The sequence below is a fragment of the Mustela erminea genome, chromosome 10, assembly GCF_009829155.1.
Source record: "Mustela erminea isolate mMusErm1 chromosome 10, mMusErm1.Pri, whole genome shotgun sequence".
In the NCBI taxonomy this organism is placed as follows: Eukaryota; Metazoa; Chordata; class Mammalia; order Carnivora; family Mustelidae; genus Mustela; species Mustela erminea.
Window position 1 is genome coordinate 101,877,356 of NC_045623.1, and position 25,740 is coordinate 101,903,095.

The following is a 25,740-nucleotide window of genomic DNA, read 5'->3' on the forward strand; positions in this document are numbered from 1 at the left end:
TGTCAGGCACTGAGGAAGGAGGCGAGGCTTTACCCCACCACCTTTAAGAGCATAAATGCCACCTTCTGACTGCGGCAGCACCTGTCCCAGATTGTGTAACGCGCACAAGCAGGTGCGGAGGGCTCCCCATCGGGGGCAATGTTGTTTTATGTCTGTTGGAGGGAAGGCCTGCCTCCTGCTGTGCTGTGTCATTTCAAGGTCTCTGTGGGGAAGCTCGCTTTGCAGAGATGGCCGTGCCCTCAAAGAATTGGAAGACAATTCTTCACTGATCCCTTCTCTCCTCTGCCAGCCCTTTGTACTTAGCTTGGAGGAGGCAGCAGGACTAAAATCAAAGCGGCGAACTTCAAAACTGGAACTTCCCTGAAACCGGGTCTCAGAACTGAAAAACTCCCATCTGTACAAATAATGAAAACCACTCGCTCCCTGACTCCTGCCACGGGGGCCTCTGTACCACGAAGCTGAGCAGAGTGCCAGCGAGCCGGCGGCCCTCCGGGGGAGGGGGCCTGGCAGGCAGCAGTGTGCTTGCGGTTGGAAGCAGAACTAATCAGAGACTTAGTCCCCAAAAAAGATTTAGGACCAAAACACAGAAGTTTGAGGCAGCGAGCTTCACACCTGCAAAATGCAGCTTTCATTTCCTCCAAGATGGATAAGGTGCCCCAGGGGCTCTGCCTTTGACTGCTGCCCCTGGGCATTTTAATGAGCCCCCCCGAGCCTGGGATGAGAACAGCCTCTGTTCACGGAGATCCCTGGGCAGGCTGCCTGGCTCCTTGGAGAGAGAGAAGCCCTTGTACGGAGCCCGCAGTAATAACGGTGGGGAGGTAGGTGTGCTTTCTCTAAAGAAGGCAGAGGGCAGGCCAAGTAACACACATCAGACAGACCATGGAGGGTATAAAATCGGAGGTGTTTCTCTGGCAGAGGTTTTTATCGAGAGAAAATAGCTTTTTCTCTCTGCGAGGAGAAAGAAAATTTTACAAGCATCTTTTAGTATGGCTTTTACTTTCTAAGCTATTACGATTTTTAAGACTTTTTTTAAATAAAAATACTTGATGCTTCAGTAAAGCCTTTCTTCTGAGGAGTTCTCTTTTTCTTTTTATTGACTTTATTCTGAGTTAGTTGAGGGCTCCAAAGTATGAATATGTATGTGTTGCCGTCTTTAGTAGGGCTAATCCGGCATCATCAAGTCTCCTCTGGAGATTTCAAACAAGGCAGTAGACAGCTTTCTTTTTTACTTGATTTGAAATGCCAGCTTTTCCTGGGATCAAAAACTCAGACCTATTTGGGGGTACCGAGGCAGATTCTGTGGCAGATTGGCCAAGTTTTTACTTTAGTAATTTACATGGAAGATGACTATACAGGTGGAGAAAAAGTGCTCCTTTTGTGGCTTTATCCAGGCCTGAAAATGATTTGGAGCAAACATGAGCTGCTACCTATATCTAGCAATATTTAGACTAGCAAAGTCTAAGTCCAGAATGGGCAAGAAACTGTTCACATTGGGATCACCCTTTGGTAGAGAGTGGCTGGTACCCAAAGTGGAGAACCTGCTGTGGGCGGGCTCAGAGCCCCTGAGTGAAATACACCTAGTCATTCATTCACTCTGTGAACGTGTTCGGGTGGCTGGACTACGCCAGGTGCTGTGCTTGGTTCTGGAGAGACAGAGATGGCTCAAAGGGGCTCCTTGCCTTTAACAGGTTTACAGTCTAGTAGAAAGAACGTGCCAGAGAAAATGAAGTTACGATGGGTGCTAGAAAAGAAGGGGATAGAGGGACATAGAGCGTGTAATGGAAGGAGAACAGGAAAGCCTTCGTGGAAGTGAGGCTTGAGGCGGGTCTAGAAAAGCAGATGGCACTTAGCTGAGCAAGAGGTGAGGGTCCAGGCAGAGCACAGCACAAGGAAAGCCCAGGAGCAAAGGAGGCTGGTGCATTCCGAGAAGTGCCCTTTAATCCGCTCGCTGTGCCTGTGACGGAGGATACAAAGAGGGCTGGGGAAGGAGTCTCTCTTGGGGCAGACTGTGCCCACTACAGTTTTGCTTCTTTAGGGCCCTCTCAGTTCCTTGATTCCTAGTTCAGTAGAAGAGCATGTGACTTTACTTCTGTCTGTCTTCCCTCCCTATAGGAATTCTGGGTCATGAATACCTCAATCCAGAGCACGATCATCCTTCTTATTGAGCAAATTGTGGTAGCTCTTGGGGGTGAATTTAAGCTCTACCTGCCCCAGCTGATCCCACACATGTTACGCGTCTTCATGCACGACAACAGCCCAGGCCGCATCGTCTCCATCAAGGTGAGTCCCTTAGGGGTGTCCTCTAGAGGGATTCCCAGCATCCCTCAGAGTCCAGGGATGATCAGCTACGAGGCAAGCCCCTGTAGCTTGTAGCTACGAGCCACAAGACTGAATCTAATGAATGCTAATACCAGATGTGTGCAATTGACAGGATGTTTACAACCCTCTCTTGACTAGCCTTGTGTTTTCTCTCCTTTATTGGATTATTCTTGGTAAATGTTTTATCCCTGACCTGTTCTCACTGTTACCTAGCAACTGATTCCTTGTCCATTGAAATAAGCTCAGAGAAAGCAAAATAATACACAAGCAAAATAAAATAGTGGGGAGGGAGGAGTCCTCCCAAAAGAAGGTAGCTCAAGGCCACTTACTGAAGGCTTTTCAGAGTCCCCGCAGAATCTGGAGCTGCCCATGTGCTCCGTGCGCTCCGTGCACACGTGTACGCACATGTCCTCCATCCGCTCCCGCTTGCCGCCCTCTGTGCACTCCGTGTATGTGGTACTTGCCTGTATTTGCCCGTCACCAGGCTTGTGCTCCCTTTTGCAGCTGTTGGCTGCCATCCAGCTGTTCGGCGCCAACCTGGACGACTATCTGCACTTGTTGCTTCCTCCTATCGTGAAGCTCTTTGACGCCCCGGAGGTTCCGCTGCCATCTCGGAAGTAAGCACCTGCGCCTGGGGACGAAGCAGCCATCGAGCTTTTCACGTCTTGTTAAAAATGTCCTTTTCTTAAGTTCCCAGGCCATCCTTCCATTTTGTTGTTGTTACCTCAGCTCTCTTCATTTTAGTCCAGAAACGCCCCAGGCTTCTGGAAATCTTAGCCGTCCCTACCCCGCGGGGACCTGTGTTGGAGCCAGGTCCCCCGAGCTGCCTCCGAGGCCGTGCCTTCCCATTTGGTGCTGATTAAGATAACCCTCAGCCACCTCTGGTACTTCGGGACCACGTGTTAACAATTCCCCTGTGTCGTGGTTATCGTAGGGCAGCGTTAGAGACAGTGGACCGCCTGACGGAGTCCCTGGACTTCACGGACTACGCGTCCCGGATCATCCATCCAATTGTTCGAACGCTGGACCAGAGCCCAGAACTGCGTCCCACGGCCATGGACACGCTGTCTTCGCTGGTCTTCCAGCTGGGGAAGAAGGTGAGACAAGAAAACAGACATGCTCTTCCTCCTGGCTTGGGGAAGATGACTTTTGTCTGTGAACGTCTGTTTGCCAGTCTGTAGTTCTCAACTGCCTTCAAAGAACTAGGAATTACTTGCTTTTTTTGTCCTTTCCTTTATTTACCAAACACTTCTCGAGCCATCTGTGTGGCCTAAGTGCTGTTCTGGGATAACACAGTAAACAGAATGATGTCCCGGTTCTCATGGAGCTTCCGTTCCACCCAGGCAAAGCTAGTAAACACAGTCTGTCTCAGAAGAGCTTAGAGGGAGCGGGGAGAGTTGCTGTTTGTTTTCAGGTGGCCAGTGAAGCCTCTGATAAGCAGCCATCTGACCAGAGACCTGAGCGCAGGTCTGAGCCCAGAGAGTCGGATGCCGGCTGAAGGACTAGCAAATGCAAAGGGGTGCAGAGGCAGCATGTTTGGAGGGTCCAGGGAACAGCGTGTGGCTTCAGGGGAGGGGGCTGGGCAGCGAGGAGGGCTTGCAGTTTCCATCGTAGAAATAAGACAGGGCTGGGATGGGGCGTAGAGACAAGGTGCTGTAGGCTAGTTGTTCTCAGATGTTCCTGGACAGTATCTACATAGCCGGGAACCTGTTAGAAATGTAGATTCTCCGGCCTGTGCCCAGACCCGCACCAAAAACTGTGGAGCCCAGCAAGCTCTGGTTTCATAAACCTTCCAGGTGATTCTGATGCCCACAAAAATTTGCACATCACTCCTATGGGCCATTATAAGTACTTGGGCCTTTACCCTGGGCAAGACTAGAAGTTTTGGAGGATCTGGACCTCAGGAAGACTGTGGTCTGACCTAATGACTCACAGTGCTGTGTGGAAGAACGGACCAGGCCAAGGGTGGGAGCAGAGAGAGCACTCAGAGGCCGTCGCAGTAACCCAGATGGATGGGGGTGGGGACTAGGACTGTCGCGGTTTGGGGAGGGTGGTGTGAGAGAGACAGAGAGAGACAGAAACAGACAGGTGACTCTTCTGAGTAACAGAGAGCCACCCCAAACCCAGCAGAACTAGCTATAGCTCGCGGGGGTGATAGCGCGTTGCCTCCCGCGCTGCAGAGTGACCTTCCTGATCTCTTCCCTCTCCTCCGACAGTACCAGATTTTCATTCCAATGGTGAACAAAGTCCTGGTGCGACACCGGATCAACCATCAGCGCTACGACGTCCTCATCTGCAGAATCGTGAAGGTGAACTGCGCTCGGTTTCTGTCCCAGAGTCCTCCGCTGTCTCTCCGCATGGGTCTGGGAACACATCTGGCTTTTTAGGTCTAAAATAGCGATGGGCAGGCAGCTTCTGTAGAGACAGCAGGCTCTTTCCAGATCTGTAGATGGCGTGGGCTCCGCAGCAGTGACGGGTCCCTGCTGCCTGCGTGCAGAAGAGCAGGAGCCTGGCCGCCTCCCTGTGCACTTCTGCTGAGGGACCCCAGGAATGCTTCTAGAATTTGCACATGCTACAAAATAGTCCCCTTCCTTTGATTTCCCCCCTCCCTTGGCTCCCTGGCCATACAAAACCAGGCAGCGGGCTATTCCCGCCCCCCGCCCCCCCCTCACTCCCCGGCCCATAGCACTTGGTCCCTGGGATCCTGGCCCATAGCACTAGCTTCACCAGCTGCGTGCTCATCCTGCCGAGTCCGTGCTGTCCCTGACCATGGGTCTGCAGTGGGGAATGTAGCCCACCTGTGGTTCATTTGGTCCGTGCATGTAACCTTTTCCTTCCTGCTGATGTCCTGACGCTTTTAGAAGGTGCAACCCTCCCAAGGCTTAAGGGTGTTTTCTTACCTGCGAGAACCTAGCAGAGTTGCAGGGTTTGTCTGTGGCTCTCTGGTTGCAGGGATACACCCTTGCTGACGAAGAAGAGGACCCCTTGATTTACCAGCACCGAATGCTGAGGAGTGGCCAAGGGGATGCGCTGGCTAGCGGGCCGGTCGAAACGGGACCCATGAAGAAACTGCACGTCAGCACCATCAACCTCCAAAAGGTCCATGATTTCCCGAGGGGGTTGGGGGGGTGCTTGGAAAGGAAAGCACAGCTCTTCTCTCTTGTTCCGAACTCTTCGCTCTTGCTGCCACCAGTTCAAAACAGCCAAAGACCAGCCCAAGCATTTTTCCGAAACTCTAGATACCATGAACTTAGGTCATTTTGTCTTTTTCCGGGTGTCCAAATGATATGTTTTTTAAAATTAAGGATCAATGTAGAACAAAATTCTAAGCTTCCTTGGAGCTCTGATAGTAGAATCCTTTGTTGCAAATACCGTTCTCATTTTTTACGTGAATGGAACAAAACCAGTGAAACCCTTCCTTAGCCCTGAGACCGGCCAGCTCTGTAGAGCAGTGCGTCTCAGACTCCTGAAACTCCCAGGACTGCGAGGGGCTGAGGAAAATGCGTGTTCTGAATGGGGCAGTCCAAGGTCAGGCCTACATTCCGCATTTTTACCAAAGTCCTAAGTCATGCCAGTGCTACCGGGCCAAGGACCATACTTTGAAGAACAGACTTTTTGATCTTTGCAGATAAATACTGAGTTCTTTCTGCTGACGAAAGCCCGGGATGTAGCTGGCTTCTCACCACATATGCCTCCAGCCATCCATTTAAAAACAGGCTGTTTCAAAGCATCGCTGGTCTATCTGAGCAGGGTCATTGTAGTTATGTCACTGAGTTAAATAATTTCCCACGTTTCGCATCAGCATCAGTGCTTCTGGTGACTGTGAGCAGTGCCTGTCTGGAGTCCCACTTGGTGGCATTCTTCCTTTCTTAGTGGTTATTCCACAGCAGCTGCACTTGCACGATGGCAGGGGACCGAGGTAGAGAACTGGGCAGGACTGGGTCCCTGCTAACTTGTTCTCTTCTTTTGGCCAAGCCGTAAAGATTTGAACACACATCTGTGTGTGAGTGCGTGTGTGTGTGCGTGTGTGTTCACACACAGCTGGGGGGGGGGGGTGCTGGGGCCACTGACTGGGGCCACTGGGGCGCTGGGGCCACAGCTGGGGCCACTGACTGCCGAGCCAGCCTTCACCCAGACACGCAGCTATAAGGTGGCCATTGCCGAGAAGGGTTGGGTGATGTATGAGGGAAGTGGAGAAAGACCCCTGGGGCAGGGGCGATGCTGCTTTCCCTCCGTGGAGCATGTCACTGCTAGTCCAAGGCTACAGGAAAAGGAGGGGCCCCCAGGTCCTCAGGCGGTCGTTGAGGCGATCCTGCTGACACCTCACCCCTCAGGGCGGGGCCAGGCGGAGAAGCCAGATGCACATTGCCACCCAGATGTTTTCCGCCTGCCTGGGTTCAGAATGTCCTTCCAGCCAGGCAGCTGTCCACCCTCTTAGAGCCGTGTCCTGACTGTTTTAGGAAACTCCCCGGTAGGCGAGGCTGCTTCCAGGAAGGTTGGCTTTCTACGCAGGCCTTGCAAAAAGAAGCATGACCTTTGCCAAACAGGAAAAAGAGTTTCTAGTGTGTCTCACCTGAGAGCAGATCCAGTCCAGGAACCGTAAGCAGACTCTCTCGCACTACTCTCAGCCAGGTTTGTGCCTTCACACACTCGTGCGTGGGCAGCCTGGGGTCGGTGCAGGGACCAGTGTGACCCACTTTCCGAGTAACAGCGCACCGCCTCCAGAGTGCCTGCCAGGATTTTCAGCAGCCTTCCCGTCTGAGGAGAAGCTATTTGGACTTACCCCCTAAGTGAATAGGCTGGCGGGAGGTCTGTTGGTGTCGCAGGCCTCACCAGAGGGGACAGTCAGCCTTGGCTGGTGGCGGAGGGCAGCTGGCGGGCCTTGACGCAGTTACCACGGAACCCAGAGAAGCGAGAGTGGATGAGGTTTTAAATGAAAGAAGAGCAGGGAGGGGCCCACTTGGGGGCCTTAGCCTGTTTGATAGATCATGCAGTTGTCCGTGAAGCTAAGGTTTCCAGAGACTTCTTTGTGACCATTTCTCAAACAGTGACAGGGACAGCACTGACAACCGCCAGCATCTGTGCAGGGCTTTCCGCGTGTCGGGCGCTGGTACAAGCTCGTTAGTGTATTGACTCACTTACCCTTCACCCTGCGAGTTAGGTGCTCTCGCTCCCGCCGGCATCTTGCAGAGAAGTCGATATTGAGGCCCTGAAAGGTTGAGTGATTTGCCCAAAGTCGCCCAGTAAATGGGGGAGCCGGGGTTTGACCAAGGGACCATGACTTCAGAGCCCCGTCTCTTAACCACCACCCAGCACGGCTTCTGCCCCACCCAGGCTCGGCCTCAGGTCACTAGAGGGAAAAGACTCTCGTGGTTCCCCCTTGTGTATGTTCAACTTTTGAAATGCCGTGCGCTACAGAGCAGCTATCCGGAGACCCTTTGTGTAGGAAGGAAGCCAGAGGCCTCTCCAGAGAACAGGACTTGCTATTCCCGTTTTGTTCAACAGAACAAAGTTCAGAAATCAAGTAACTAGTGTCGCCCTTCCTCCTGGTTCAGGGTGCTCATCGTATCATCAGAATTGTGCACGTAATTTTTCAGTTTGTCCCTTAACGTCTCTGTCTCAGTTTCTGACATAAAACTGTAATTTAATATGGTATTGCTCATTTGTAACTCATCAGAAGCCACAGCCCGTCTCCAGTTTATCCCAGGGAGGTGATGGCTTGAGTCGTTGATGGGCAGGTGGTGTAGCTCACGGGCATCTCTTCCACTCCCTGGACCACTTCCTTGGAGAACCTCTGCTCTGACTTACTCAGTTTGCCTAGCTTAGGGAGGACATGTGTCCATTCTGCTGGAAAAATCTTTGAAGAATATATTTTAAAAGTTCGGGCTAGGCCAGCTCAAAGAGATGTCGTTTTGATTATAAGAGCAACCATTTTTGCTCATCTGTTCCAGCTGGGCTCTTTAGACATTTTATCCCTTGATGCAGAAGACTGAGGCCCCGATGCAACATACAAGCGATTTTTCCAGAGTGTCCCGGCTGCCGGGTGGCAGAGCCAGGATGCCAGCTGGTGTCCCTGACTTAACAAGAATAGGCACTCACAGGAACACTAACTTTGTGCCAAGCACAGGTATAAATCCGTGACACATATTAATTACTCCTGGAAACACCCTAGGAGGTGAACTGTTATCCTCATTTTACAAGTGAGGAAACAGGCCCAAGAGAAGAGAAGTAACTTGCCCAGGGTCAGACAGCCAATGAGTTCGATAACAGCCTTTTGAACTCAGGCCGCCGACCTCCAGAGTGCAGCCGGGGCCATGACGCGGTGCTGCCAGTCTCCAGAGCCAGGGTCTTCCCATCTACCTCCCTCAGCTTCCCCTGGCCGGAACTCTTGATGCCTGGAACGCTCAGTTTTGAGGAACGTTGGAGGGGATAAATCAGAAAGTAAAAATTACATCTGTTCAACTCCTTTTGTCTCATTCCACCCCGGTGCCGTGTGTGCTGGGCTCTGACTCGTGTCTGAGTGTGATGTGATTCACGCTGTTGTGAACCTGACGATTTTGCCTCTCCCCATGTGACCCTTTGTTGTCGACTGAGCCAGTGTCCTAATGCAGAGCAGCCGGGGCCCATCGCACACTGCAGGGGCCATTAGGCCTTGTCGAATGCGCCCTGCGTGTGACGGGCCCATCCATTGTGGGTCTGTAGAGCTTTCTGCTTTGCTGATAGAGTCCAGCCCAAATGACTTGTAAAACAGTATTTGTCAGTATCATGCTCTATGCCAGAGGTTGCTGCTTTTGTTTTGTGGCCTCTGATTAAATATTACTGTCTTATATTTGTGCTCTGGGGGACTTTTGTCACAAGAGGTATGGTTTTATTAAATCAAAGACAGAATCATCTTTAAATAGACGAGGGCTCTTTACAGTTGGCCCTGGAAGCTGATGGTTTTCCATTGTTGCCTGGGGGATCACAGGCCTGGGGAGCTGCCAGGAGGGTCTCCAAAGATGACTGGCTGGAGTGGCTGAGGCGGCTGAGTCTGGAGCTCCTGAAGGACTCCTCGTCGCCTTCCCTGCGCTCGTGCTGGGCCCTGGCTCAGGCCTACAACCCGATGGCCAGGTACGTCCACTGCGTCGGGGTGGGATCAAGAGGATCGGCACAGAAAAGACCGTATGTAAGAATTCTTATGGGCGATGACTGTGGAAAGGCCTGGTATTTTTAATTTTGCCAATTTGTGGAGGGAAAAAAAGGGCAGATTGAACAAGCTTATATTCTAGGAAAATCATCCATCTTAACCTTGCTAGCAGACCTTTCCTTAGTAGATTTGGGTCCAAAATTTTAATTATAAAGTCATTTATAGTTCTGGAAAAAACTATGTAATGGTTTAGTATAACTGCTTTCCAGTAATAATGAATTCTATTTACTGCTATATTTACAAACACCCCCAAACTTACTGGTCTTAAAGAACAACGGTCATTTGTTTTACTCAGAGATCTGCAGTTTGGACGTGACCTGTGGGGACAGCTTGTCTCTGCAGCAGTGACAGTGGGGGTGTTGGTCCAGGGGCCGGGGGACCCACTTCCAGCATACGGCTCATTCTCCTGTCTGGCAGGTTGAGGCTTTCACATGGGAACTGCCATGGCGAGGGGCCTTGGTTCCTCTCCCTGTGGGTCCTTCTGTGGGGTGCTTGGGCTTCTTCACAGAATACTGGCAGGTTTGCAAGAGTGAACGTGCCCAGGGGAACGAGGCAGAAGTATATGGAGTTTATAGGACCTGGCCTTGGAAATCATGTTGTTCAAGGCAGTCACAGAAGCCCACTCAGATTCGAGGGAAGGAGCTATGGATGCCATCTCCGGACAGGGAGATCGTAGAAGAGCGTGTGCAACAGCAGATGCTGTTGTAGCCATCTTCGGGAAACAGAATTGGCCGTAAAATAATACTGTTTTAAATAACAAGTCTTAAGCCATTAAAGATTTGGTTTATAATCTTTGCATATAGAAGGTTTACAGTAAAACGTAAATAAACAAAATGGGATACAAAACTTTGAAAATGTGTGACTTCACCTATTCAAAAACACATGTACGTGGAAAAAGACTAGAAAGTAATAGAATAGTGATTAAGTGGGAAGGTCTAAGGAGTAGTTATTGTCTCTGTGTTCCTTTCCCTGTTTTCCAAGTTTGTCTACAATGGATGGTTGTTATTTGTAATGAGGCATAAAGTGGTATTTTTCATGCACAAAAATAGTTCCTAAGATCCCCCTAACTCCACAGTGTGCAGATTTTGTATGCTCAGCTGATGTCATGTACGTCTCCTGTTACAAGTCACTTCTGAGCACAGTGTCATCCCAGAGAGGCTTGGGGCAGGCATACACCCACGTGTTTATCCCCACAGTGCCAAGGGTGCTTGTTTGGGATCCAGTGTGGCCTTGCATGTAGGTCAGAAAGTGTATTTTTTAATCTACACACGACTTCTTTTGGGCTTCCTGTTACCCTTCAGGTTTCAAATTTTGTTTTTCCCAGCAGATTCCAAAATTATATACATTGGTCTGACTTAACCTTTATATTGTGTAATAGAAAGTGCGTGTAGAGGCATCAAATGCTCAGCCCATATGTTATAAGCGTATCTTACAATTTCCAGCTCGCTTCCCCCAGCATTCATCCAAAAAAGAGGGGATGAGATTCAAGTTCAGATATCAGGCAAATATGCCAGTCCATAAAATAGTTGTAGTAATCTTAGAAACGGCACCTCCTTTCCAGGTCTTGGTCAGTCTCCAGCAGTTGTCTTGGCTTGGAGGGCCTTTCGAGAATTTAGAGATTGGGATGCTGTCTTCTAACACTTCTGGTTTCTTAAGTTGTGGTGTCTTGTTTGAGGCCATTCAACTAAGGATTCTGGTTGTATTTTGAAAAGCAGTCACGGGGGCTGCCTTTGCTTCTTCCAATCTCAGCTGAGAAGCATCCCAAGGATCCTTTGAAGATTATTCTGTTCTGAAGCTGTTAATGCCAGCTTCTGTGTTGTAAGTCCCCTTTCTGTTCCTCCCCTCCCATGAAGAAAGAAGATGGGAAAACTGCCAAGAGGCAGTGGAGACAGGCTGTTTAGCTCTGCCCTGCTTGCTCCCCCCGCGCTCTCACACAGCTTCCCGTGTAGCCCAGTGTCTGTGCTTGAGCCATAAAACCAGTAGTCGCTAGCTGTGCATGGTTGCATCGAGGTAACCACAATGAAATAAAACTTAAAATTCCATTCCTTGGTCACACTCAGCACAGTTCAAGTACTCAGTGGCTAATAGCTACCCTATTGGGCAGGAAAGATAGACCATTTCCAGCAAGTCCTGTTGGACATCATTGACCTGTACACGCAAAATCAGTGATGCCGGGAGTAAGATTAGTAAGTGACTTTGTGGCGCCAGGCAGAGGCACGAGAGACATTTCCAACATCTTTTTTCCACTCCTCTCTGCCTCCAGGGATCTTTTTAATGCTGCATTTGTGTCCTGCTGGTCTGAGCTGAATGAGGACCAGCAGGATGAACTCATCAGAAGCATCGAGTTGGCCCTCACCTCGCAGGACATCGCCGAAGTCACGCAGACCCTCTTAAACTTGGCCGAATTCATGGAACACAGTGACAAGGTGAGGCTTTGCCCCTTTGTCCAGGTGGAACCCGACAGGAAGCTGGTGGGAGGGGAGAAGCCCTCCCGGCAGCCTCTCCCGTTCACACCCAGCTTCTGTTTTCTTATGCTCCGGGTTCTGCTCTTCCCTAGGGCCCCCTGCCCTTGAGAGACGACAATGGCATTGTCCTGCTCGGGGAGAGAGCTGCCAAGTGCCGAGCCTACGCCAAAGCACTGCACTACAAAGAACTGGAGTTCCAGAAAGGGCCCACCCCCGCCATCCTCGAGTCTCTCATCAGGTAAGCTCTAACCCCTTTCTAATTGCTGCCTTCCTCTGAAATGACCTCTCTCCCCCTACGGCCTGCCACCAAAGCAGGGGAGTCACGTGGAGGCTCCTGCTCTGCGAATTCTGCCATCGGGTCCGGGCCAGCACGTTTAAATGAGATGCGGTCGCAGGGGGCTCTCCCCACTCTCGGAGCCGTGCCTGGCCTTTCTGTTGACCCTCAGCACACGGGTTCTTGTTGTTTTCCAACCTGTGCTGGCTTGTCCCGGTGACATCAGTCCTGAAGCTGTTCTGAGGCAGCAGCAGCCTAGGAGCAGTAGAGGTTAACGGGTCTGATCGCACTCTCGGTTCGGAGCAGGAAATACTGGTTGCGATGCCTTGGGGGCCTCTGGGGTTTTATCGCCCGAGTAGTCCTCCCCTGGTGTTCTGCGAGTCTAACAGGAGAGCGACCTCTGAGATTCAGTGATCTTTTCCTGGCCTTGGCGACAGTCTCTCCTCTCCGAAGTTGGTTTTGCGTCTTCTGGGTATGGAAAAAATAGGTTGTTTAATCAGTTTTCTGCTGTTATGAAATTAGAAGCAGCCTCACATGTTAGCTCCAGCTCCCAGAGAACTGTTTGCTTCCCCAATGATTATCAGAGAATATGAACTCTGGGATCTAATTATCTTCGTGTAAATGCTAACATGCTTGATTAGTTCACTACAGATAGTTGAGGGGAAAATCACCCAGCTAATAAGTACCCCTTTGAGGCTGAAACAGTCTGCTGTGTGTGGTGCTTCTTCCGTTTGAGAGACTCATCAAGTAGCCAGCTTCTGTGCCAGCTCTGCTCTTAAGTAAATGCTAAAAGTGTTCCTTTAAACACTTTAAAAAGTGACCAAAATGATAGAAATAGAATCAGGATTTTGTCCAAATAAAGTGAGCTTAGAGAGGCTGTTGATTTCTAAAATGCCACATATAAACAGTTATTAGACATGCTGTCCCTATGGAGTAGGCTTTCATTCCTAATTAGGTACAGCAGATAGGAAAACCTGCATTTCTTCCTCCCATCCCTGGCATAGGTGACACCATCTTCCTTGATAATTGATGGAAAATCTGGCAGAGGAATATAATAACGTCAGTGTCCAATAACTAGTTTTGCATGTTAATTTCCTTGCTGGCCTTTTTCAGTTTGACACCGCTCTGAAAGCCCCCTCATCCCACCCCAGGGCTTCTACCGTATTTGAGACAGTCACAAGAGAATTAATGTGTATACAGGTTTGCAATAGGAAGATACAGTGAGAGCCCTGGAAAGTGTTCAAGGCTGTTAACCATGTAAGCCAAAATAACTGAAAATATATACTCAATTTCCTGCAGATTGATCTCGACTTTAAGCACAAACCAGTGGAAGCCTGTGCTCCCAGGCCATGCCAGGGTTCTGAGCCATGTGGTTTGGTCCCAGGCCGATGGAGCTCGGCTTGCAGTTCTGCCCTCTTCGCTTGTCTTCCCATCTTCCCAGCTTTCTCCACTTGCAGCTTTTCCCACTTGCTTTTGTGAAACTGCTTTTCCTAATAGCGCCATGGCAATGCCCTGCCGTCATTGTCACTGCAGATAGTTTTAAGAAACAGCCTTAGACAAGGCTGCTTTTAGAGAATGTGTGCTCAGCATTACCCCAGTCCTCTGCATGGGCCTCCTGGAAACTCCTCCCCGGGGGGTGTCCATGATGGGGGGTGGACATATGTCCCCGAGTTTTCACTTGGTTCCATGTTGGAGGCATCGCTCTTCAGTGAGAAATTAAGCTCCCATCCTCACAGTGGCCACCAGGAAGCTCCCAGCTCAGTCCTGGCCCACCCCTAATAGACTACAGACCTCTGACCTCTTTTGTCTGCTGCCCTCCCCCTTTCACTCTATTTTATCTTCCCTACTCCTGCTTTCCCTTCACTGTCCACTCTTTTAAAGTTTATTCTAGTACATACATTTGAGTCAACTGCCTCAAGTTCTCTTTGAAATAATCAGGTTCATAAAAACATCTTTGCAAAGCTATTTCCTACTTTTGGTTTTTGTCTTAAAAAGCTGTGCTATGCTGACAGTTCTGTTCTCTTGCTACTGGATCAATTGTCTGACTGCCTGCCTATTGATGTTTTTGCCTGTCTGCTCCAGGACAAATTAAACCCCACATGTAATCCCCAAACCAGACTAACACTGAGACAGTATGAACTATTCACATCTCCTCAGAGCTCATATATGTCAGTAAGTGTAATCACTTCTTAAGGGAACAGAAGACTAAATGGGTATTGGATTCTCTGTAAGTATACACACGCATACACACACAGCTGGCTTTTACTTGGTTGGCCTGTAGCGTTGGGATAAGGGCAGGTGGCCTGCTTACTTAGACCATTCAGGCCACTGTTAACAAATTACCATGACCCGGGGGAACTTATACAACAAACACTTCTCACAGTCCTGGGAAGCTGGGAAGTCCAAGGTCAAGGTGCCGGCATGGTTGAGCTGTGGTGAGCACCCTCTTCCAGGTTGTCCGAGGGATGACTGCTCTCTGTGTATTCAGGTGCCGGAAAGCAGAGAACAAGCTCTTTGGGCTCTCTTTAATGAGGGCTCTATCCTCGTGGCCCAATCACCTCCCAAAGCCCCCCCCCCCCCACTTCAAATACCATCACGTGGGGATTAGGCTTCAACTTAGGAGTTCTGGGGATATAAACATCCGGTCCACTGATTCCTCCCTGGCCCTCCAAAATGCATGTCCTTCTCAAATGCAAAATACATTCATTCCATCACAACCACCCTGAAGTCTTAACCCATCTGGGATCAGCTCGTGTAAATAAGTCTCATGTACATACCATCTAAATCAGGGATAGGGATGAGGCCCTAGGTACAGTTCCTCCTGAGGCAGAATTTGTCTCCAGCTGCAAACCTCCGAAAACAAGTTACGTATTTCTAGAGTACACTGCTGGCATGGTAACAGGAGAGACATCCCCATTCCGAAAGAAATGGGGAAGAAGGAGAGGATGACAGATCCCAAGCAAGTCCAAAACCAAGCCAGGCAAACTTCATGAGATCTCCAGGCTTGGGAGTAATCCGTTTTGGCTGGATAGTCTGCCTCTGGGCACACTGGGGGAGTCTACCAGGCCTGTTAAAAGCAAGGCAGTGGTCATCTTTTTTTAAAATAAGCAGGCAGCCCTCATGATCTCTGGATCACTTCGGGATCATTCTTTTCTCCTCTTGAAGAACAGTACGTGTTCACAGCCAAATAGCTCCGTAGTTGTGTCCTGTAAAATCCACGAAGTTTGATAGCCTTCCTTCATTCCTTCCTGCCTCTGTCCCCTTCTGTTCTGTTTCACGGTTTCCATGCCGGAGTAGCTGATGCAGTCCACGGTTCACAGCGCACTGACCGCCTTAGCAGAGCCTCGCGTGGCCATATCCCCTGTGTTCTCTTCCAAACACACATGCTCATTTCTTTTAGTACAGGTTGGCTGAAAATTTCCCAGCTCTTTACGTTCTGGCTCCTTGTTGCTTAATCTGCATTCATGTCGTTTCCCTCCAAGCTGCCCCTCTGCACTTTGCTGAGCAGTCTCCTCGGCGAACACCCAGTGGCACCGCTCACAAGCTCTGCCTTCCTCAGGGCACTGGGACACGAGCACCATCAGATCGTCTGCCAGTCCACAACAGGAGGTTCCGTGTCTCTGTTATCCGCTCACCGTTCCTCATTTCTGTCTGAGAACTCATCGGAGTGGCCTTTACCAATACTTAACCCGTGCCCCTACTGCCCTTCTGTCCACGGTCACGTGGGTGCTCTCTCAGAAGACAGAAGCTCTCTCTCTAGCTCTCCTTGTCTTTCTGGGCTCTCCCCGCCTCTGCCCGTCACCTTGTGCCAGAGCCACTCCACACCGTTAGGCGCGTCCAGTGCAGCAGCGCCCCGGCTCTCAGCACCAGTTCCTGCGTCAGTCCGCTGGGGCCGCTCTTACAAAAAGCCGCAGACCGGGGGGCTTCGGCGTTCGTTTCTCGCAGTGCCGGGGGCTGGACGGTCCACGGTCAGGGTCCAGCACGTTGGGTGCTGGTGAGCACCCACTTCCAGATTGCCACACAGCCACCCTCTCCCTGTGTCCTCACATGATGGGAAGCAGAGCACAGCTGTCTGTCGGGGGGAGGCCTTTCATCAGGGCCGCGGTTCCATCCGTGAGCCACTCCCCCCGCATGACCCAGTCACCTCCTACAGGCCCTGCTTCCAAATACTGTCACATTGCAGATTGGCCCCAACAGAGGAATTTGAGGGGGATATACACATCCGGTCCATTGTACTTGCTTGCCTTTCTTTCTCACATAAGAAGAAGAAAAGGTCTCATCAAAGCTGGTGCTTTCACTGCCCAGCCCCTGACGAGTAATCCCATTTTTTTTTTTTTGAAGATGTTATTTATTTATTTGACAGGGAGAGAGATAACAAGTAGGCAGAGAGGCAGGCAGAGAGAGGGGGAAGCAGGCTCCCCACGGAGCAGAGAGCCCAATGTGGGGCTCGATCCCAGAACCCCGAGATCATGACCCAAGCCAAAGGCAGAGGCTTTAACCCACTGAGCCACCCAGGCGCCCAAGTAATCCCATTTTTTAAAAAAGTTCTGATTGAGACAGCAGAATGAAAATGAAGAACGGGGCCAGTGCTTGCGAGGTCGACATTCTGCTGTCATACCGCCTTCTCTCTTACATCGTAGAGGATGAAACAAAACGTTCTTTACTTCCAGGGATGACACGGAGCTCTCCTTTGGTTCCTGGTAGTTCTGTCCTCCTTAAGGTCAGAGACTGTACCGACCTCGTCTCTGAACCCTCGGTGCTGACCTCAGCTGCTCCAGAAGGGTACTAGAGAAGCAGTGGTTCCGTTCTGAACGCGCGCTATAGGTCGCATGGCTGGCACGTCCTGTTCTCTAACAACTACTCTCCCCTTCCCCTTGGCCACACTCTCTACAGGTTTTCCCAGAGGGGTGAAGGGAGCCACAGATGCCGACGTCGAGCCTCAGTTTTTTGTAGGACGGTTGTTTGTTTTATGCCAACATTTTTTCCCCCAACATTAACCTCGTCACAGGAAGTTCATCCTCTGTTTACTCAGTTGTGTGTATGTAAAAATGTGAGTAAGTTTCCGCAGCTATAGGTTTTGATTAGTAAAGTTTAGATGCCCCCACTTTTATTGAGGAATAATAAACACATATAATTGTATATATTTAGAATGTACAACTTGCTGCCTCAATAGACATTGTGGAATGACTGTCAAGCTCAAGATCATTAACACGTCCATCACCTCACATTGTTAACCCTCGTGTGTGTGCGTTGAGAACACTTAAGACCTACTCTCAGCAGCTTTCAAATACACGACACTGTCCTCTGACTGGTCACTGTGCTGTATATTAGATCCTCAGAACCTACTCGTCTGACAGCTGGACGTCTGTGCCCTTCAACCCCTGTCTCCGCATCTCCCCATCTCTCTGCTTCCGCTGGCAACCATGGTTCTGTTCTGTTTCTATGAAATCAGATGGTAGTTTGTTTTGTTTTAATGATTTTACATGTAAGTGATACCATACGATATTTTTCTTCTTATTATTTTACTTAGTGTAATGCCCTCAGATTTGTCCATGTCATCAACAACAGCAGCATTTCCCTTTTTTTTATGGCTAAATAATGTTCCTTTTTGTATGTGTGACATTTTCTTTATCCACTCATCTGTCAGTGGACACGTGGGTTGTTCCATGCCTTGGCTATCGTGAATAATGATGCAGTGAACATGGGAGTGCAGATAACTCTTTGAGATACTGGTATCTTTTCCTTTGGATGTATACCCAGAAGTGGAATTGCTGGATCATATGGGCGTTTTACTTCTAATTTCTTGAAGAACCACCAGACTTTTCCATAGTGGCTGTACCCATCCGCATTCCCACCACCAACGACAAGGGTTCTCTGTTCTCCACATCCTCACCAACACTTGCTGTCTCTTGCCTTTTTGACAACAGCCATTTTACAAGGTGTGAGAAGATAGTCTCATTGGGTGGTTTTGATTTGCGCGTCCCTGAAGATGAGTGATGCTGATGACGTTTTCATGTGTCTTGTGGCCATTCCAAGAATGTCTTTTTTGGGAAAGTGTCTATTCAGGTCCTTTGCCCATTTTTTAATAGGACTATTTACTTTTTTGCTATTGAGTTGTATGAATCCTTTATATATTTTGAATGTTTGCTCCTTATGAGGGGTCATAGATAGCAAATCTTTTCTCCCATTCTGTAGGTCACCTTTTCTAGATACTGTTTGCTGTGCAGAAACTTTCTAGTTGGAGGCGGTCCCACTTGTTTATTGTAGCCTTTGGTGCCTGGAGTTTCAGGTGTTTTTTAGTTGTGGGGTTAGAGGAGATGAGAGCAGGAGAGAGAAAGAGAGAATTTAGCTACTTCTGCCAGAGGCGTTTGTGCTTTTTTTTCCTGTTTCTCTTAACCCCCTGATCTTTTCATCCCCCCTTTCTAGGCAGTATTGTGCTGGCTGCCGGGCATCTAAGACTCCCCTCCTGCTTCAGGAAGTTTCTGTGTGAATGCCTGTCCTGTGGGATGCCCTGCTTCAGTGCACTTCTTTTCTGCTCAGTCTTTTCCTTTGAAAATCCCCGAGTTCTTGTTTTTAAGGTTAAATAGGTTCCCAGCAATCCAGGGACTGTAAGTACAATAGGAAACACTGAGTAAGAATAATGGCTCGCCTCACACTGACTGGGTCAAGGGGAATGGGCTTTTTGTCAAGGAAAAAATGACTTCCTAACAGTCAAAATTATTTGGCATCTATTATGGCTAAAGATATGCTGCCTTTCTATGTGTTAGTTTGCTCAACTAGAGAAAAAGAGTGTGGGTTTGCGGAGTGTTTTGAAGCCAAGTGGTGGCACTGGGCTCCGTTGGGCTTAGGCGGGTAGGCTAGGTCTGACCTCTCCCAGGGGCTGCTGCCCTTCCCCCCCGCCCTACCTTTTCAGTCTTTGGCTTCTGCCTCCTCTCTTGATTTCCCTGAAGATTGCAACCAAATCCAAGTCTTTCTCACTGCTCACCCTCTGTTTTTCCACAAAGCTTTTACATTGCTCTAAATGATAATGGCAATAATTTAAAAACCAACAGGTTTCAAAAGAATTTATTGTAGAAGAAAAAAGAAACTTCAGATGTTTATAATATACTACAGTATTTTATTTTTACAAAGCAAAATACATATATACAGCATGAATTATTAACCGTAGTGTCATCTACCTTCATTTTGCAACCACTTTTTATAGACAAGTTAGAAGAGAAAGCTCTTTGAGCCCTTTTCTTATAAAGTAAAAAATAAAAATAGATATATCTGCATTGACTGAACATTTTAAGGCAGTTTGTACAAGCGTCCACGAGGGACTTCTCCCCACCTCTTGCTGAAACTCCCAAGCTGCCGCTAGACCCACTTCTGCCTTTCAGTGCCGCACCCCGATAGTGGCAGAGTAGGGAGGGCCAGAGCCCCCCCCCCCCCCCGCCCCCGACCAGGCCCAGGTCCCAGAGATCCCTCCGAACAGGTCCAGCCTGGCTCAGCCCACCACCCGCGGAAAAAAAGTTTTTGTCTTTAAAAGAATGTGTGGACTGAGGGTAATTTCATCGAATTTGAAAAATCAGAACTCTCCACCATTCTCTTTCATACCTTTCTCTAACACCCAAGACCTCTCCTTGAGGATCGAAATCACAGGGTTCTTCTCAGGTGAGGGATCTGTTTTCTGCCCTCACGTAACCTAGGCCTTCAACTGAATGGGTAAAGTGATGTCATCATTGCTTTTCTTTCACAGAAGAATCAAGTGGAAAGGAAAAGTTTTTAGTGAATCTGTCAGGGATCCCAGGCAGAGAAAGCCCCCTCGGGCCAGCCCCCTGAGAAGTATGTGTGATAACCGACTGTGTTAAAATAATTCATCCCATTCGGTAACCCCCTTGTACTTAAATGTGATTGTGCTCCTCAGATCCTGACCCTCTCATCGGTGATTGTAGGCCAGTTTCCATCCCTACCTTTCTCTCCCCGCTTCCTGCCTTTCCCCGCCCTCACCCCGCCTCCATGTGTCCCCATTTTCCCAGGCCTGCCCCACCGCAGGCCTCCACTTAGGGCTGGAAGTCTTCTGGGCGGATCTTCATCTCCACCCGTCTGAGGGAGTAGCTAGACCCGTGCCAGCCGTACCAGGTGATGCCGTCCAGGTGCTTTTTGTGCTCCCCGAGGCGGTAGTACACTCCGTTGAGGTTGGAGTCCGTGCAGCAGTTGTACCAGTAGCCACCTGGCAGGAGAAGCAGACCAGGGCTGTGATGCCGAGTGCATCCTGCTTGGAAATCGCTCACAGACCAGACAGCAGGAGTTGGGAAGCTGCTTTTGGAGCAGTGGCTAAGCAGTTCGAGCCAGTGTCCCCAACACAGCCAGAATGCCAGCGCTGGGGCTCTAATCTATTCTTCTCACTTGGGAGTGACCCCCCCAGCTCCCCATTCTCACCTTTGCGGAGCTGTGCGCACTTATCTAAGCAGTTGTCATTGTCCTTGTCCTTGGTGCTGAAGGCCGTGTTGTTGTGGTAGATGAGTGCGTCGTTCCCTGCGTTGCCGCTGTAGTTTCCCAGGAAGAGGCGGTAGCTGTTGAGCTCATTGCCCAGGGCGAAGCGGCTGTACTCCGCGTAGCGCATGCTGCCCTCCCAGTCCTGTCAGGGAGCACGCAGAGCCTTCATGGGAGCTGCAGCGGGCTCTCGTTTTGTCCCCTCCTGCCATGCTGTCCTCTCTCCGCTCGCAGCCATGCACCCGGTTCCTGCTGCAGGCCTAGCACGGCTTTCCCACGTTTGCCTTGAGTTGACCCCTCTAAGGTAGGAGTCGGAGAACAAGGGTCCTGGACCACGCATCTCCCTGAGTCCCCAGCTGGCCTTGATTGGCCTCTCTGTGGCCCTTCCCGCCCCAGCCTGGAAGGTGTGGGTGTGTGTGTGGCCGCATCCCCCTCGGAGGTGTGGTAGAGGGGCTTGAGAAGGGAGCAGTGCTCCGAGGCCTCTCACGGCCCTCGGAGTTTGCACGCAGGGGAGCTCGTGCCCCAGGCCGGAGCGGGGGCCTGCTACTCAGCTCCCCCCGACTGTGGATCCCTCTGCTCTGACCCGAGTCCAGCCTCTTCTTAAATAATCTACAGCCTTGCTTTTGTGGAAAACAAACAAAAAGAAAAAAGAAAGAAAGAAAAAAACCTCTTTTCCCTCAACTGTACTGCAACCTGCAGGAAAACCATCATAATAAATACAGGAGCCTCTGGCGAGCCAGAGTGGGAAGGGGGCGTCCCCAGAGTTGTGCATGGTTGTGTGTGGCAGCCTGCTCGGGTCCGAGGCCTTGTGCTCACCTCCATCTCCACGCGTAGCCGGGTCGGCCGTCGGGACAGCCGGTGGATGTGGTCGTTCCCCAGCCAGAAGTCCCCACGGATGTTGCCAAAGCCCTGCTTGTACTGCCGCCAGTCCCGGTAGAAGGAGACGAGGCCGCTCTTCCGTCTCTGAATGGTGGTCCAGCCACCGCCGGACGTCTCCATGTCACAGTACACCTGTGGCAGAGAGGATGCTCTGGTTGGGGACCCACGGAGGCTGGTGGAGGGGTGTGAGGGCGGCAGGCCGCACCCCCTTCCTCCCATTTCCACAGAGCCTGTGCATGTGCACACATCCGTAATCATGCTGGCTCACTACAGCCGCCGTCCAGCCGTGTTGACCAGCAGGAGCAGGATGGTGGGGAACAATTGTCAAAACTGAGGATGGGGGCAAGTACACATGTTGTTGGAGGAGACGAAAATCCACGTATGCTCGCCATGTTCTCTATTTTCTCCTTCCCCAAAGAATAACTGCTCTGGGTGGTGGCAAGAAAGGTCAGCTGCTTGGGTGGAGGTTATAGAATTATCTAATCTGTGTTAGAAGATTGGGTGTTTGGTTGATAATGACTTGAAGGGGCAAAACAGATGCCTAGGGCTTCCCAGGCACAAATTGAACGTGTGGCTAGCTCTCTGCTATTTGGTATGTTTGATTCTCTGTCTTGAGTTTCCCTTTGCTTTGATGGTGATGAGCCCGTGGCCCCCAGCGCTTCTAGAGGGCAGAGGACAGATGGCAACAGCTGGGCAGTGGGCTCTGCTGACCTCACCTCCAGCTCGGGGCTGCCCAGAAAGTCGTCGGGAGGCAGCTTGTACACTCCAGAGATGCGGTAGTTCTTCTGGTAGAGGGACGAGCAGTCATAGATGGCATCTACAACAGGAGCAAATCACAGGGCTGAGCATCCAAAGCCAGAGGCCCCACGGCAGGTGGGCGTTCAGGCTGCATCTCAATTGAAAGTTTCAAAACTGAGACTTCATTTCTACCATGACATTCACATGAGTGTGCATTACAAGGCCGTGTCTGGATTTTGGAGATGTGTGGGAATTGGAAGACCAAAAGGAGGGTGTATTTTGGCTTTAGTGGTTGGGGAGCTGAGGAGTGGGGAAGCCCTTCACCAGAATAGCATCAGTGGAACAATCAAACAGGTGCTTTTAGGTTAACTCTGAAATCGATTATCCTGCGGAAGTTCTAGCCCGTGAATTCTGGAAACATTCCAGTGTGTGAGGGCTACATAACAGATGCTCCTGTTTAATAAATTCACCTTCTGGGACAGCCAGCCTCTCTCCCCACATAAGTCATGAGTATCTCATCCGGTTGTTTTGTGTGATAGGGATGGTTTTTCAGAAGTAATGGCTGTTCTTACCTGTGAGAATTAGCTATTTTTATCTAGATTGCCTAACTAGGACCCTAATGAAGGGAGATAGATTTCACATCTTATTTCCCCCCCTTCATCTAACACTGCTCAATTCTCAAGTGGAAATGCAAACACCCTGAGGAACACTTGCAGGCCCTCTCCTAGCGGCATTATTAAAACAAGCAACCAAGAGCATTGAGCAGGCTGGTTTTCACTTGGGTTGATTGAAATGCTTCCTTGGCCTCCCAGGGGCTACTGCTTTATGCCTGCTTGTCTCCATGTTGCAAATCTCAAAGAGCACCATGGAAGAAACCACCTTTCCTGAGAGCATTCAAAGAGAGGAACTCTTGCTCTCCGGGAGAGGTTTCCCACCCTCTGTGTCTGGGGTTCTTTCCTTGGCGGTCCCCTGCACTGGGCCTTCAAGAAGAGCACAGCGATGGCAGCAGTTCCGCCAAGAACCATCCCAAGCAGAGTGTGTTGCGGCATGGGATGCGAAGGCACATGTCTTTGCCACCAATCCCTTCATTTTCTGTAATAATGAAAGCATCAACTTACTGCTTTCTCGCTGGCCTACCTGCTAACACAGTATGAAGGTGACCCAGCACCTGGTAATAGAGAAGACAAATGAGGAACGGTGTTAGAAACTCCCTGCTGGGAGTAGATGCCGACTGGAAGAGCTGGGGGTGGCCCCGGGCAGGTTCCCGGCTGGCCTGCTCTCCCTCGGGTGTGGTTTCATCTCACAGGCCAGATCAGGACCCACCTGTCTGGAAAATGTGCTGAGGATACCTTTCTATTCTAGTCCCACACTGAGGGGCAGGAAGTACATGCTCAGTTAGAAAGCGATTTACACATGGTGGTTTTTTAATTAATAATGGGATGTCGAAACTTAATTTCATGTTGACCCCCCCCCTTTTTTTCCATCTGAACTGAGAGCAATCAGTGACATTCAGTCTGTTGTCTCTTGACTGGTTTATGATGTGACCAAAAGTTCTTGTATCAGCAGTAAGTGACAGAGCTGTAGGATATCTCCTTACAAGTAATAATTACCCGATGATTCCAGGAACCCAGGTCTCTTCTCTCTGAATAGTAAATTGACCTTGGCCAGTCTGAGCCAATCTAACTAGAAACTGAAAATTATTTTAGAAAACGTTAAGTGTGTCTTATTTGGGGGGCCACTGAAAATCCAGATCTCAGCATTGCATTTTCTTATTTCCTATAATGGGAAAATTTTATTTGAGATCACGGGAAGACGTAGAAATCTCAGAAGCAAGGAATCTCAAGGAGCCTGTTCTTTCCGGAACACAAAGGAATTCTTCATCTGGCTCTGGGCAGCATCTGTACCTCATTCTGAGCCAGTGGGAAGAGTCAGGTTTGCAAAGAAGACACAGAATCCATTAATGCCCGTACCACTAAATCTTAGGGACATGACAGAACTGTGTTTGGCAAAACTTAGCTTCTAGAGCAACAGATGTTACAGTTTTGGTGTTCATTCCTGCTTCCTTGGGACTGTCAGCTCTGGCTAAGGAAGTAGAACTGTGAGGGAGACTTGAACCCTGTTTCTAAGACCTGTGATGTGACTGGGCAAACCACGTTGTATCTCTGCTCTCTGGGATGTTAATTCCTACCATTCATAGGCTGAAACATGTTGTGAATAAAGAGATGGTGCAGACACTGGGTAAATTTATAGAAATGTACAGAACATGAGAGCCGGTGGCGTATACCCAGGAAAATAGACCCCAAAGAACCCTCAGTCATCGATCTGATGGCTAGGATTGTAGAAAGCATGCTACAGACAGAGACGCTCAGCCATTCGAGCAAGAAGGTGATGAGCAGCGTGAGAACGTGTTCTCCTTACCTGCCGAGGTCTGGGTGAGAGTCCGGGCTGCCTGCAGCTGCATGACGTCGATCTGGTTGTTCATTTCCGAGTACTTGCTCTCGGCGTCCGTGAGCCGCGACTCCATGCGCTTGGTGCTGCTCTCCAGCTCCATCACCTGCATGACCACGCTGACCCAGTCCCTCTCCTGCTTCTGGCTCAGGTCACTCAGCAAGCTGCTTAGGTTGGCCATCTGGGCCCTGAGCTCCTTGGCCTCCTCACAGCAGGCGGCCACTTTGAGCTGCGCAGGGGTCTTGCGTTTCGGGGGCTTCTGCGGCCACGCTGGGTGGCTGACAAAGGCCGTGATGAAAATGCAGAGCCAGGTCACCGCCGAGAGAGTCTTTTTCAGCATCTTTCCTGGGCCTGGGTAAGGAAGGCTCTTCCTTCTGGGGATCTGGAGATGCCCAGCTGAGGTCTGCAAAAGCCAGAGCAAATGACGAGTTGGCACTTTCTCTCTGGGTGGGCTCCCCGCGTTCTTGCTTTCTCTTCCTGGGCTCTTTCGGAGCCTTTCTCAAAGCTTGAGTTTGAAAGTGCAGGTTAATTGGGCTCCCTATACCTTTCCTTCCTTTCCCTGAACGCCCTACAGACTCAGCATCTTAAATAATATCTGCTGCCTGCACCTCCGCCCCCACTGTGGCCTGCGTGGGGCTTTAGCCCCTCCCAGCTCATCTGGGAGGGTCAGGTGCCTGTTGGGTGAAGTCAGCGTAAACTTAGGCCAGAGGGGAGGAGGGAGACAGGGCCGCGTCTTTCTTTCCTTGCCTGCATAGTCTCTGGGCTGAGACAAGAGGACTATGAATTTGTGTGTTTCCAATTTCGGCTATTAGATTATGCCCCTGCCAGCCACTGGCTCAGCTCTATCAGCAAGCCGGGCAGGGTCAGAAGAATTTCCAAATTCCATTCTGAAGGTTACATAACCGTGGGGTGAGTCTAAGGTAGGCAGAGAAGTTGGGACTAAGGCTCCCCGCTCG

The 25,740-nt window shown here is 50.1% G+C and overlaps 2 protein-coding genes across 3 annotated transcripts in view; one reads left to right on the plus strand and one right to left on the minus strand.

Moving 5' to 3' along the window:
* MTOR (mechanistic target of rapamycin kinase) overlaps window positions 1–25,740 on the plus strand; it is a 127,194-nt gene that overhangs the window by 44,119 nt on the left and 57,335 nt on the right. For both annotated transcript variants that reach the window (XM_032360634.1, XM_032360633.1), the window contains exons 21-28: window positions 2,113–2,280; window positions 2,824–2,936; window positions 3,254–3,416; window positions 4,536–4,628; window positions 5,272–5,418; window positions 9,287–9,429; window positions 11,769–11,931; window positions 12,063–12,208. In XM_032360634.1, coding sequence (XP_032216525.1) covers window positions 2,113–2,280; window positions 2,824–2,936; window positions 3,254–3,416; window positions 4,536–4,628; window positions 5,272–5,418; window positions 9,287–9,429; window positions 11,769–11,931; window positions 12,063–12,208 — 1,136 coding nt within the window. The remainder of the gene's footprint in view (window positions 1–2,112; window positions 2,281–2,823; window positions 2,937–3,253; window positions 3,417–4,535; window positions 4,629–5,271; window positions 5,419–9,286; window positions 9,430–11,768; window positions 11,932–12,062; window positions 12,209–25,740) is intronic.
* ANGPTL7 (angiopoietin like 7) lies at window positions 19,340–25,557 on the minus strand. Its single transcript, XM_032360635.1, has 5 exons — window positions 24,755–25,557; window positions 22,315–22,415; window positions 21,536–21,730; window positions 20,666–20,864; window positions 19,340–20,456 (listed from the first exon to the last, which is right to left on the minus strand). Exons 1-5 carry the CDS (start codon window positions 25,122–25,124, stop codon window positions 20,287–20,289), a joined length of 1,035 nt encoding a protein of 344 aa, XP_032216526.1. The 5' UTR covers window positions 25,125–25,557; the 3' UTR covers window positions 19,340–20,286.

Coding starts and splice junctions, on each gene's coding strand:
- ANGPTL7 (XM_032360635.1), bottom strand. CDS start 25,124: ATGCTGAAAAAGACTCTCTCGGCGGTGACCTGGCTCTGCATTTTCATC. Junction 22,416..24,754: donor TCTCACCCAGACCTCGGCAG/GTAAGGAGAACA, acceptor CTCCTGTTGTAG/ATGCCATCTATGACTGCTCG. Junction 20,457..20,665: donor GTGCGCACAGCTCCGCAAAG/GTGAGAATGGGG, acceptor TTCTCCTGCCAG/GTGGCTACTGGTACAACTGC.